This window comes from Drosophila gunungcola, unplaced genomic scaffold (genome assembly GCF_025200985.1).
Source record: "Drosophila gunungcola strain Sukarami unplaced genomic scaffold, Dgunungcola_SK_2 000001F, whole genome shotgun sequence".
Taxonomy (NCBI): domain Eukaryota; kingdom Metazoa; phylum Arthropoda; class Insecta; order Diptera; family Drosophilidae; genus Drosophila; species Drosophila gunungcola.
This window is the reverse complement of record NW_026453197.1, coordinates 5,898,801-5,913,374: the sequence shown is the minus strand read 5'-3', so window position 1 is coordinate 5,913,374 and position 14,574 is coordinate 5,898,801. Positions and strand designations below refer to the sequence as shown.

At 34.1% G+C, this 14,574-nt stretch overlaps 1 protein-coding gene across 9 annotated transcripts in view; it reads left to right on the top strand.

The window, feature by feature from the left end:
* LOC128262804 (protein bunched, class 1/class 3/D/E isoforms) overlaps window positions 1-14,574 on the top strand; it is a 99,120-nt gene that overhangs the window by 63,422 nt on the left and 21,124 nt on the right. For 8 of the 9 annotated variants that reach the window (XM_052997319.1, XM_052997321.1, XM_052997318.1 and 5 more), the window contains one exon: window positions 14,259-14,310. In XM_052997319.1, the coding sequence (XP_052853279.1) occupies window positions 14,259-14,310 (52 nt within the window). Of the gene's footprint in view, window positions 1-6,885; window positions 7,834-14,258; window positions 14,311-14,574 lie in introns of those variants that run through there. The other variant, XM_052997327.1, reaches the window with a different exon arrangement.

The following is a 14,574-nucleotide window of genomic DNA, read 5'->3' as shown; positions in this document are numbered from 1 at the left end:
AGCGGCGTGAATGCGGCGACACATGGTTTTTATTGTGGGAAGAGCTTTTAGCAGCTCGAGCTTATCATAGGAAATCGACATACAACCTATTTATATAGCGATATCGATTGGATATATTTATAAATGCTTGAGCTATACGAAAACGTTAAGAACGTTATCGTTGGAAGCTGAGCCAAGTCAATATCCGATCGAAAATGAATTGGCACTTAATAGAATAATATCAATTATAAATTTAAGGAACACACTTTGAACTTTTGTTGCATCTTTGATGGGTGTTTTTATAACTGGTGATATGTATTTCGACTGGCGATGTAGAGGTGATATGAATAAAGTAATATTTCACAATACCAGTCGAACAAAGCAATAAACCAATAGAGATAATGCATTAACCTTGACATTGTCTTAATGTCAAGTCAAGACAAATGAAACGAAATGCAAAACAGTGTGCAATAATTAATCTTCTGTACATTCTACAAACGTGTGAATACCGACTTTCCTCGCCAAACCGTTTCGGAAGGTGAATGAATAATGTTCAATCGCTTAACGTGAATAAAATTCGAAAAACAAGAATGCAAAGCGAAATGGGAAGGAATATAAACAACAAAATGTTGGCAAAATATAAACAATAACAGCGGGGGAGGCATAAATCTCTTATTCCGGAGGAAGGATGAATCTCTAAGGGCAGAAGGGTGTTCAAAATGTATAATTCAAGGTGAAAGAGGCGCCACAGAAACTACTTTCCGTATAGCCATCTGTTTTTTTCATATAAAACGAAAACAATGTGAAAGAAAGAAGCACATAAAAAATTACACATGCTAAAATGGAAATAAGAAATTTCAAGGTCGATTCTCTAAAAATACTACAACGGAATGTAAAAAAAAAACATATTTTTAAATATAAATATACTGACTGATCTGTATTTTCTGCTTTTTTGATTAAGTTTATTAATCACTTATTAACTGGCCTAAAGTGTTGCACTTTACTTTGCACTACAATATTTTTAGTAACAAATTTATTCCGATTTTTATGCCTACAAAGCAGTGAATCTATAATTATTTTGAAATTTTAATTTAATTATTTTGTTGGAGCTGAAAAACAAGAAAATTATGTACATGTGATGTGTTGCCTTCAGATCTCTCTCCTATATTTACACCTTTAGCTATATATATATATATGTTCAGTAACGCACATGCAAATTAGATTGACCATGAAAAGTGTTTTCGCTTGGCGGCGTATTTTTCTTCAGGTGTTCAACCGCTAAAAAGTTGTTTACCTGTATGTGTTGTGTGAAATAGGATTTTGTTTTCGCCAAAAATATATCGTGGCTGTAAGAAATTAAGGGGGCGAAAATATGTGATCATTTATTGAGTGAAATTCTTGAATTAATGGTTAACAACTTAAATTCGTAATAAAGCATTTTATTGAGTAAAAGTCTTCATTTATGAATTAATATTGCTACAACATAAATTCGTAATCAACCTTTCTTTAATGTAAAAATGTATAGGTGAATAGATTCCGAGTTAATTGAAAAAAAATTATTGCATGCTATTATTGGCTTATATAGTATAAGTTTGTGCACTTTTATCTACCAAGCATTTAAACCATAAATTAAAGAACCTTAAAAATAACAACGATTAGGAATATATGACCACCGCTGGATTATTTTTTCCCAACAAAAAAATACAATTAAAATACATATTTTATCAATCAAAAGTGTGCTTGTTATGAAAAGTAGAAAATTGTTATCGGCCAGTGCTGATGGTGGTTTCATATCTGAGAAACAGGTTTGGATCTTAGGTAACTAAGACTATGTACTTTATTGCTTGAACAGCAACAAAAAATAAACGAGGAATTGAAACGACTTAGAATTGATAATTCATAACCCATAATCGTCTATGGCTCTCTGGCATTATCATGGGTAGCAACTTAAGATTGATTTGATTGCACAAACACGTTTCCATTCCCCTATTTTCCCCGCCACTTACAAGATTAGCACGTGAAACATGAATGATAGTCTATAGGCGGTCAAGCGATAATGCTTTATTGTAAGTCATGGGGCGGGGGTAGTGTGTGTTGCCGGTTCTACGTGTCTTTCCTGGCGATTCGATTACTCGGCTGTGGTTAACTTACGTTTGCCAGCTAGTCATCAATACTAGATAGATTTAATAACGCTAAAAAGTTTGCCACGAGCTCATGTCTCGCTGATGACGATGATGAGACTATATAGTATATTTCATTGCCGCCAGGCTGTCTCAATTGTAAATTAAATCAATCCACTTTGGGAGGTGTGGCCACCACCTTGCCACCTTATAAAGTTAACCAACCTTTTGAGAAGTTTAAAGGTACTTTACTTTGTTTTTCTTGCCACAGTATGACGTTATTTTACATCTCTTTGCCCATCGCAAACCGATCGCATATTGACTATAAATATTTCCACTTTTCATCTTTCGGCTGGCGATGGTGGCCCCTTTTTGGCTTTTCGTTGATTTTATGACTCAATTAAAAGATAAATACGCAAAGTGCAAACATTTCAATGTTCGGCGAAGGCAGCCGACAAACGAACACATGACGTCAACCATCAACAAACAAATTGTTGAAAGATTTATGAATACTTCGAGTGTCTATATTTGGATATCCATCCAAACACGCACTTTTCGAAGATGAAAGAGAAAGAGTTGTGCTAATGGGACATTTACTCCCAGGGATTGTCTTTAAACTAAATAGTGGGTTAAGAAGAGTTTAAAATAGATGATGCTGACAGATCCTTAAAAATGTGGTAAAAGGAATAAATAATATGAAATACAATATTTTTAATAAATTTATCACATATAAAGTACAAAAGGATTCTCGTTACCCACTGATTCTTGTGTTTATTTTTCTGTGTCATTATTATTTGTTTTTACGAGCCACATCTTTATTTATCTTTTTGATTTACAACTCTCGGCTGCGTCAGCGATGCGTGAGTGAAAGGCAAAAGCCCGCCACCAAGTTAACCTTAACATATTTTTGCCTTCTTTTATTAAATTTATATTAAAGGGGAGAGGAGTTGACGCCGCAGATTTGCATACAAATTCAATTAACACGCGTGACGGAATCAATGAAAAAATCAAATTAAAGCATATTGCTATTTATAAATGAATAAAGCTAATGTTATTTATTAATGTAAATTATTAAAGTTTGATGGAGTTAATTTCGGGTTCAATTTCCTTCTGCCAAAATTATTGTAGATTCATTAATGACTACAGCCTTACACTCAATCATAAATAATGTGGGATTGACATGTCAAGTGGAAATTAGAGAGGAAAACATTCAAGTGGTTAATCAGTGTTCACCACCCACACATCCACAACCGCACCGCTGAGAGCTGAGGTCAAAGGTTGAACTTGACGTGAGTTCGCCTTTCGCTTTTCAACGGACTTGGATTGGGGAGGCAGGTTTTAGCCGGGTTAGAGGTGCAGGCATCACCTAATGACTTGCAGACTAGCATTAAATTGCCATTGCCTGGAAAACTCTGAAAACGAAAGTAACAAAAAACCACAAGTCGAGCTCACGATTTTGACTGACAAAAACGTGAAGAAGTTTGTTGGGCGAAGTATTTTAATACTCTTTTTTCGATCAAGTATTGTTTTATAACATTTTTAAAGTTATACATTTCTATGACAACACATTTTTTCTAAATTGTTATATGCGGAATTTTATCGTTTTGTTTTTGGAAGAATTATATATTATATATTAAATTTTTTTAATTTCTACAGTTAATTTAATTAAATGTTGTTGTTGTAAAGTATACTATTTATTTATTTATTATTCAGTATTTAAGTTATGTAAATCTTACACCTCAAAGTTCTATATAACTCCAGATAGTATATATTTTCACATTACCTATATGGAAATTTACTTTATCAAGCTATTTATGACTTATGGTTATTTGCAACTGTAAATAAGATTTTAACTTTATGTTACAATTACTTCAAGTATGCGCAAGTCTAGATACCCTACCAATAGGGTATACAAAGATGCGGCTAAGACGGCGGCGCCTCAAGCCAAGCGATTAAATGTTGTTATATGTATGTATGTTTGTCTCTTTGGTTGTTCGTTCGTTGGTTGTCTTGGTTTTCATAGTAACAACAACACAATGCCTGGAAATATCCATCTATCTTATTGTGGGTTTGTCTATCCGTCCGCCACAGTGTTCACAGTTATTATACACTATTTTATGTTACACAATTGTTGTTTTTGCTGGCCGAGCTTAATCCGGCTAGCAACATGTTGCCAACAGATCTCTTGGTTTTTTCTCTAATGGCGGAGCCTTCGCTAATTGTTGGGGAGTGGCCCGATCAACACAACGATGTTGTTTTGTGCGAAAAACCAACAGTCACACAGCTGTTTACCACCCAATAAAATCGGACACCAAAATAACACTCATTAACAGGAAGGTTCCAGTTTTTTATATCGGTATTGCTCGGCACACACCTTAGTTTGTTTTTATTTATTTACACCTATTTTTTATCAGGCAAAAACCATTTTGCACAAATTTCTGGCATGTTTTCGATATTTTTACTTTTTTATGGTTTTAATGCAAATAATGTGGAGATCTAGGTAAATGCGATCAATGATCAATTAACATCATGTAAAGACGAGTAATGGAAAAAATCTATAGAGAATTATCATTTTCTTAAAGATTATACGTTTTTATACATTTTTAGTTCAGATATTTTGGTAAATTCAAGCTATTGGATTATAGCTATTATACACAGTCATATTATCACAGTCCATATGAACTTGTTATGCCTAACATTCCCCTGCGAAATCGTTACGCACATTTCTTTCTTTTTCCTTCATTCTCCTTAATTTTCATTGCGTGACCAACCAAAATTTTCTCGATGGTATGTATTTTCAAATGGTTTAGTTTCGGGGTGTTGCAAAAGTCGTAAAGTAAGCAAAAGCCGGCAAATGTAGTAAAATTGCGGAAGAGTAAAATATCTAAATGCGTAAACAGTCGGAAATAGCCATGCTTAGATGTCCGACGGGAAAATTAAAATTAAGATTAAATGTACATATATACATTACAAAATTTATTAATTATTTTTCTCTTTTCTTTTCAGGTGAGTTTGATTGATTGTAACGGTAGTACCAAATGTCGGAGGTGGTAAGCTTTTACTTGTTAAAAAAAGGTAACAGTAATTTTTGTAGTTACTTTGTTGTTCAGACAACAACAACAGTTTTTGAACAACCAGAATGCAATTTATGAAACCACAAAAAAAAGCTTATTGGAGCTTATTGCAGTTTTTATTCTGACAGAAAATGGCATTTCAAAACTGTGTTATTTAATCACGTTAAAGAAATCTGGTCGATCGGACGATTATATTTTATATCCGCCATAGAAATAATGGGTCTTAATATGCTTAGTTTGGTTGTTTTTAAATTATTCGTATATACAGTGGGCAAACAACTTTACAAACATTTTATATGAAATTTCAGTGTAAAGTGTATTTAAACTTTAGATTTAGATTAAGCCAAAATATATCCCCCACTATCAACCCTTCAACATAAAGCTAGCTAATTTAAAAGTATGTTAGTTTATATAAACGTTATGATCATATTACACAAAGCAACAGCGTCAGAAATGTTCAGGTACATATATGGAAAAACTGATTTCTCATTGTGGGAGGTGGGCTGATTTGTGGATGGTTGGCTTACGAATATACAGTTAGCACACGGGTTATTGAGCCTCCAACGTGGCATCTTGTCATAGTCAAGTGGCATAGAGAGTCTCTTGCTGTCTCTTTTCAACGCTGCTGCTGCTGCTGCATCGCTTCGCTGGATTTCAAAAGTTCTTTTGCCGTTACAGCACATGAGCGTGTGCCCTCTCTCGCCGTTGCTCTCTGCTGACAAAACAAATTTTTATGGTTTCTGCTCTCTGTATCTGAAATTCAGCTAAAAGCTTTTAAAAAAGCAGCCATGTTGATTTTTAACCGTCCATGTGTGCGTGTGTTTGTGACAGAGAGTATGAGAGCTGGTCTCTCTCTCATAAATTAACTGATTGGGAAGATATCTGCTTTGTCTGTTTTTTTTTCTTCCTTGTTTTTCTGTGTTTATATCTCTTGTTTGTTTATTTTTCATGCATATTTTGTTTGCTTTAAATGCTACCTAGAGAAAACGTGAATTGGACTTGGGAATTGGGAATATCGCATCGAATCTCTTGAAAAAGGGTTCCGTAATAAAGATCGCAGACAAAAAGACAGTGAAGCCTACTAATGAATAGCCATTGCAGTTGTAATCACTTGGAAAGGGGGAAAAAAGTTCCACAGGCTTTAAAGATACTAACAAATAATTTAAATACTCAGCATATCGTATGGTTTTTTCCGGTCGAGAAAATATGTAGCTTTGCAAAATTATTGATGTCAGCTTAAAATAAGTGAGTAAGCATATCACTTGAAATTGCTTTACAAAACAATGAAGGTCTTTCAATCTTGGCATTTCCTCGTTCCAATTGCAATCTTACATAACTTATTAAATATTTAAAACCAACTTAAATTTTGACAATTGGACTTGTTCTAACACATTAAAAGCTATTTATTTACTTTGTTAAAGTAATGGCTTTTTGAACATTTTCAGTGTTGTCCTTCTATTACAAGCTCCACTTTAGCTTTCAAGCTTTGCATTTTTTGCAAAGACAACTTTCAGCTTCAGTTCGCGGCTCTCTTGAACTCCCTCTCCTTCCCAATAACTTTAAATTTTCAAAAAGCACCACCAAAAAGCTGTTGTTGTTGCTGCTGCTGCTGCACGGTGAGCACTCATGTTGGCTCTCTGCCTTGCCTCTCTCGCAGCGGCAGAGGCGGCGGCTGCGATTTCGACGTCAGCGTTTTCAGATATGCTCTTTCCATTCAAACACGAAAATCGCCTTGAAGTTACAACTTCGAATCGCTTTGGTCGCTTGGGCTTTTATTTTATTCCGTTGCTATATATTGTTAATTGTGTGAAAAATATTAATATTTGTTCGTGCGTCTGTGGGGACTCAGTTTCACCCAAAACAAAACAAAAGCTGGCAAAATTGTTTGCAACAGAAGCCTAAACAATTGGCAAAGTCAGACACTTAACTGAACAAACAATACCGAGAAAAGAAAAAAAAACGGCGAAACATCTCGCGCGCATTTTTAACATTTTCACTCAGTGAGAGAGAGCAGAAGAGAAAGCAGAGAGGGAGAGAGGCGGAGTTGCTGAATAAGAAAGAAGCCCGCATTCAGCAAAAGAGAGGGGAAAGACCTTACTCTCTAAAATTTTACCTCTCTCAGCAACATATAAAAGAGCTCCTTAGTTCGTTGTTTTGTTTGTTGGGTGCTAAAGACATAAAATAGACCTACAAATCAAACACCTTAAAGTGCATGTGTTAATGCAAGTGAAACTCATTAAAAGGGAAGCTGGTCAAAAGAAAAGACTTAACTGTTTGCACACGCACACTGAAACGAGTTGTCCTTGCCGCTCTCCCGAAAGTGTGTGTATATATCTAATAAGAAGAAGCAGCTGCGACCTCCTCAAACAAATTTGTCATATAAAAATAAGAAAAAACAAAAATACCAACCAAATTCCATACATATCATTAAAAGCATTCAACATAAAAAGTTTTTCAAACTTTTAAAGAAACACGTCGTTACCAACGCATTTTACTATCGTCATATCGATAATGAAAACTGAATCCGGCAGCAATAACAACAACAATAATAATACTACCGGCAGCAAAATGGATTTCGATATGTATCCAAGTATTTCGGGCAAGCAACAGGATCCCGTTCGCGAAGTAGTTATGAAATATATCGATTACTTTCTACCAGAGTGAGTATGCAATAGGAACTGTTTGCCGATTAGCCGAAAAAATAAAATTCCTAAATATGTTGTATTGTTAGCTTTTTTTTAATACCGGAAAACATAATAAGAATTTTCCAATGGTATTCCTTCGAAATTCCAATTGAAATTCGAAATCAATTAAGATCAATTTTAATTGGATATAAATTAAATATTTTTAAGATGTTTTTGATACGCAAGACAACCAGTCCCTTGTCAAAGGAGCTTACGAATAGGTAGGAAAAATTATTTTAGCATAATGAAGATCTTCTTTTCGGACTGTGAAATCCATAAGATCTCTTAAATTAAAAGCCTCGTAAAAATAGTAATGTAGCCTGTGGGAAAACAAACATTGGCTAGATAACGTGGGGGTTATTGTCCATGTTGATAACATACTGATGAAGAGGTCATCGCAAGATAAAAGCTATTTGGCCAGGGACTTAAGTGTGGTGGGGAAAACAGTAGCTCTTTTTACAAACGGCATTATCTTTGAGATAAAATTGTTTTTAGCCCACCAGTTTGCTTAAATAAGCTACTAGAAACCTTTTATGGAACTGCTTATATGGGGTTTTGCTATTTATAAAATTTGCACAAGCTTTAAGAACTTATTTTTGTAAAGATAGAACGTCTATTTACTTAAATTTTAATTTGACAGAATTACCTTATTTGTATTTTTAGATGTGGATTTATTTTTATGTAAGTTGTTAGCGTAAAAAACTCGAATTTGACGAAATGTAATTTTTTGAAGGTTTAAGGTGAGCTTTGACGCTAAATAGACTTACGTTTCTGGGCACAATACTTATTCAATCGGAAAACAGTTATATATTAAATCGCCAGATGATTGACAAACCCAGTTGTGACTAATTTTAGAGGGGTCCAATGCTTGTTTAGAGTAAACTGTCAAATTGGTAGCAGCTAATTTGTGCAATTTTGTGTGAATTGCTAGCGAAAGGAAAACAAACCTAGACAAGTGAGCAAACGACAATTGAGCAGATTGCTATAAATAGATGGCGACAATATACACTTCCGACCCTTACCTGATGTGATTCTCAGCTTAGGAAATCAATTAGCGAACTCCAGACATCATAATGATCAATAATGGTTCCTAAATTATAGCCCGTGCATAGCAGCGCTCTTTTATCAGATCAAAGTAAGGCACATACAATGCCAAATTTTCTTCAAGGTGCTAAGTTGTAGATGGCGAAAATAAATATAGGTATATAACATAGTTGTGTTGATTTTATATGCATACATAAATATTTATCGTTGAGATAAGTCAGCGGCGCCTTTCTCCCTAATTATACTGGTAAATTAAGTTCCCGTTGGATAAGAAATGGGTTATGGGAAGTTGTTTTGTGATAAGAAAAATGAGAAAAAAATCACTATAAAATCATGCAATTTTTATAAATATTGACAGTTAAGAGACAAGTTTTCTAACGAATTGTTAGGTAAATCTCTTGTTATATCAACTTTAAACCGTACCGAATAATCAAATTATATGTAAAAGACTGGTTACTGCCTGCTTCCTGTCTATGGGGCCTTACATCATCGGAAAACGGGCCAACGCATCGTTAGTTGAATAAAATACTATTTTTTTGCGCTGACCTCATTTTGTTTCTGTCCGTTACGTCCAGTTAGGCAACTTGTTGCAAAGCTGCATTATCATGGGCGGGGAAATCCAGGAAAGGGGTTTCGAGGAGCAGGCGGACACGCGTCTCTTGCTATGAAGCCTGCCAAGTTGGCGACATTTCTACGGTGGTTTCGTTGGCACTTTAAGGCTTCCTACAACAAGGCGGTAAAGTGAACCGGTCTTGGTATTGGACCATTTCGTTGCGCCCGATTTTCAGTTCCCTCTTTTTTGACTCTCTTTTCAACAGTTTTTGTTTTTACCAGCTTTTTTATATATTTTTTTTAACCCTTTTTCTCCGTTTCTCTATATAGACGCTTATTTCATTTGGGTATTTTTCAAGATTTCAGTTTTATTTGGGTCAGGGGCAAATGTATCCTTTTTTATGTTTTTCTCTCACTTTTTTGACTTGGTATTTGTTTGATTCCATTTTTATAGTTGCCTCTATGGTTGCGCTTTGTTTGTTATTTTTGGAGAGGCTGTCGGTCAAGAAAAATATGATTAGGAAGAAAAAAAGCGGTTCAAAGTTGAATACCCCAAAATAAAAAAAAAACCCATACCTTATGCTTATTTGTAAATTCGAAATACAACCTAATTCAAGTTATTCCAAGGAAGAAGAAACCAATAAGTTTATCATCTTACATAAATAGGTAAATCAATTTCCAAATTATTTAAATATTTAAATAATAATGGCATTTAAAATATTCTAAAATGTTTATACCCAAAGAGCGGTTTTCTTTTAAAATTAAGCTAAAACTCTGAAAATCTCAATTTAACACCATGAAGTCGAGAAATCGGACACAAATGCTTTCTCCGTGCCTTAAGCTTTGGCATAACTTCACACGCTCGCTTTTTCTCTACTGCTTATTGTTTATATTTTGCTGAACAGTTTTACGATGTGTTTTGTTTTCGTTCGCCAACTTCCTGGAGTCGTAAAGTCAGTGTCATCGTTCCCGGCTCCGGCTCTTGAGACCATCAAATGCAAATAAACACTTCAGAAAATGCCATGCCGGAGTGTCGTGAAATTATCGACGAATTCGGAATCGCAGAGATGGCATAAACATATATGCCAAGTTCTCCTTTCGCTTACATCAGCAATGCCTGATCACAATTTCGGTATAATTGTTTTTACTATGCATTCTTTGATTTTGCCGAGTCAGCGGAGGTTTTTTTTGTTGGGCTGGCAATTTTTGTTTTTAGATAGAAAACCCAAATCGGTATCCGCAAGTTTACAATTGCGAGAATGCAGAAAACAGTTTGGGGACTCGTGTGAATCCCACAAAAAGTCATCGAGTCTTGATATTTTGAATGAAAATAGCCAGAGAGAAAATGCCAAAGAGCAGTGACATTCATCAAGGGATTAGCCTGGCACTTGCCAGCATTTCATTCACAGAAAATGCGCAAATTCAAATTGATTAAATGGGATTTGAAACCACTTATTGGCGTCGTGTAACTTGACTTCTGCAATTGCCAGTCGAAACAAGTGCATGAAAGAAAAATTTGCCAGGTCTACGATGGCGACAACTAAAAAATACAGAAAAACGATACGATAAGCACGTATTGATGAGCGTGTTCGTTGCAAATATAAATGATGCATAGAATTCAAAAGTCTAAAAAAATTTGTTATTAATTCAAAAGAAGTAAAAATTATATTTTTAGGTTTCAACTAAAAAAAATCATTTTCTATTGTTGTTGGTGTTATTGACCATTTATTTACCTGCATAAAACTTTCCCGAAAGTTTTTTTCCTGCAGGTAGTACATATGTAAGTCTAAACTTATAGCTCCCATGGGAACAAAGTTATTATAGAGAAAATTAGCTGCTTGTTTTCGCTTGTTTTCGTCACTGACACAATTTTTACTTTGAGGCATATTAAACCTCTCAGACAGTTTACCGAATAGCAAATAAATAATCTTTAAATTAGCACCCAAAAGAGAAGCAAAAAAGTAAATAAATAAATGACATCACGGTTATTTTTACGAGCGTTCGATGAAGGCGCTTGAACCTTCATAAACTTTGCACTTTTCTTCCCTCTTTTACTTCTTCCTCTTCTTCTTGCGTTTGTATAATGAAAATGTGTTTGTAATTCGTTTGGCTTTTTTTTTATTTTTTTTTTTGTCGGTCGCGTGATTTTGTTCCCTCTTAGCTTGCCCTTTCTTTATTTTGTTTTGTTTGTCTACCATGCTTTGACCAACTTGGTTTGCTTCTCGTGTCTAATTATATTTTTCGGACTTCATGCTGATAACACCTAGTGAGATGATAAAGAAATCAAATCAACAAATGCTGCTCTGATTGCTGATGATGTCGCCAGCTGTGCGTAATAGCTATAGTCTGTATGTGGGCATTCTAATCAAATAAGAAGAAAGGTGGGAGAAATACGTGAACTTAATTGTAATGATCAAGTCAAAGTTACTTTAAAAATGCATAGTTTGGAAGCAGTTCCATTTTATCGACTTTTAACTTATAGATTTAAAGTTCTTGAGGACTTAACTGACCGGAGTTGTAGGCACGCAAAGTAATCAGATTATAAACTAGTTGAACTGTACTCAATTTATAAATTTATAATTAGGAAAAGAAAAAAAACTTTGAATAAATTTAAAAACTGGTGTTATATTTTATGCGAATACCTTAATCAATGTTGAAATCATTATCTGTCTTGATTTACTTCAAATTGAAAGTAATAAATTCCGGTACTATCCAATAAATCCCTTTTTTTAAAATTTCGGCTTTATGGGGTACTTAAAAATTCCTAATATACCCGAATACCCACTTAAAATGGTTTAATTTCCACTCACCTCAATTTAATTAAGAAGTATGTAATTTGTTAAAATAGCCGAATGAATTACAATTAATGACCATGCGAAAAACCAATTTACGCCAAAAACTCCGAATGCCCATTAAGTAAACAACTACAATCATATAAACGCCATTGACCGGTGTCCGAAATGACATTGGCGAATAAATGTTATTTTATTTTATTTCGTTGGCTTTTGTTTGTGCTCATAGCCCAAAGAAAGAGAACAAAAGTCACGACATGAGTCATTGCACTCGATCGTCTGGATGCAAAGGCGAGACTTTTACTTTTTCCCGCCTTGTTTGTTCCAGGCAAGGCAAAAGATGATATAGAAAGTCGTAAACTAAGTTCCCTTGACTCCTCTGGCAGGTTAAGAAACTTTCCGGCTTTCGTCCTTGTCGGCTGACACAGGGGGTAACCACAGGTTTCTCCGCCTGCTTTCGAAAACATATCGTTCTTTATTGCCACTGGTTTTAATTATTTTGCATGCCGCAAATTCAGCCCATACACTTGATTTGATCTTTATTCATCACTTTTATTTTATTAAAAAGTATTAAGTATTTATAAACAGCAAGGGTATTAAAACTTCGCATTGCATTTTCACGTTTGTCTATTTTACTTTTTATTTTTCTAGCCGTTTTTGGAATGTAAATTTTGCGTTGATGTATTTTGAATTGAAAAAATATTCAGTTTCAATTGGTCTGCAAATATATAACTGTATTGTATTATACGAACTTCTAGCTAATGAATTTTTGTAAAATTGTTTACGTAATTTATATAGGACACAATTAATAGATTTAATAAATATTAAATCATTATCACATTAAAAAAAGACGTTTACGCTTGCTCCCAAGTGATTCATTTTCCATTACTTCACATATGTGAACTGTCGTTGAAGCCATCTAATTTGATGACACACTCATATTATCATGACTTTTCTATAATTAAAAATTATTGAGTGAGGAAAAAATTTTTAAAACAACAATTTAAATCGATTTTGTTTGATAAAATGTCAGACAAGAAAAACAAAATCCCTATCCAAAAGAAAAGGCGTTTGCTGAGTTCATTGTTCGATTTTTCGTGAACTTTAAAAGCTTAAAAAGCAATTCTCACTTAAAAACCCGTTAATTTGGCTATCGGACTTCGTCCTTGAAAAGTTTTTCTAAACCTATCCCGTTAAAAGCCGGCTCACAACTAAGTTTTTTTGGGTCTCTTTAAACCTCTAGGTGAGATGAGCCCTAAAATAAATGTATAAATACATTTTTTGGAACGAAATACAAAACTGTTTTTTTTAAAGCTATATTTACTGTTCTTTTACTATATATAATGCAACTTAGACTTCTAAAATTGCAACGATTTTTTTTAGTTATTTTTGTTTTATAATTGTATGTCAATTGATCGACGAAGCGTTAAAACAACTTGCGCTTTTGCTTGCACTCAGTAATTAAAAAAATATGCCAAATAGCTTTTGATTGATCCAACCGTGAGGCAAGGAAAAAATCCGATTTGGTTTCATAAAAGTCATTATATGTGATTTAAATTCGATTCAAAAGTCTTAGCTCTTTTATACCACTCATCTTTCACTTTGGTCGTATAACAATTTAATTGCTCAGTTGGCATTGCAATTAGATGGGGGAGATTTGCGTTTTATTTGAAATTCGTTTTTTTTTTTTTGCGTAGTCGAGGAAGTTTTATTGTCTATTGACCTCAATTTTTGGCTGTCATCAGCAAGGTCAGATCGCCAAAAATAACTTCCATTCGAAGGTCTTAAGCAAAACTCTTTAGGCATTCAAAAAGGCAACTACAATAAAAAATAGGTGTTTGATTTGTTTTTAATTGAGAGGACAGATGATGCTGATTAAGTGATAAGGGGGTTTGTTAAATTTTTGAAAGAGGCTAAGCTACATATTTGGCTATCTTGCAATATATATAATTATATATAATTACACTATATCACAATTAATTAATTAAATTATTTTCCACCCATTTATTTCAGTGCATCTGGAACAAGTGCAGTTGCGATTGACAACAAAATCGAACAGGCAATGGTAAGTTCGAATTCAATTTAATTTGTAATTGTTTTATCTCAGGCAATTACAAGTATTGCTATAAACTCATAAATTTAACACAAAATACAGTAAAATTGTCAGCGCCAAATTAATAAGACTTGGAAAAATAACATGAAATCGGTAATCTTTATAATGGACTACAGTTGCCATACAAAATTCTTATCAGGCACAAAAAAAGGAATAATGTCTGAAAACATTGTGAAGTCAGCCTCAAGCGGTTTTGAACTTTTGACCGTGAAAGCA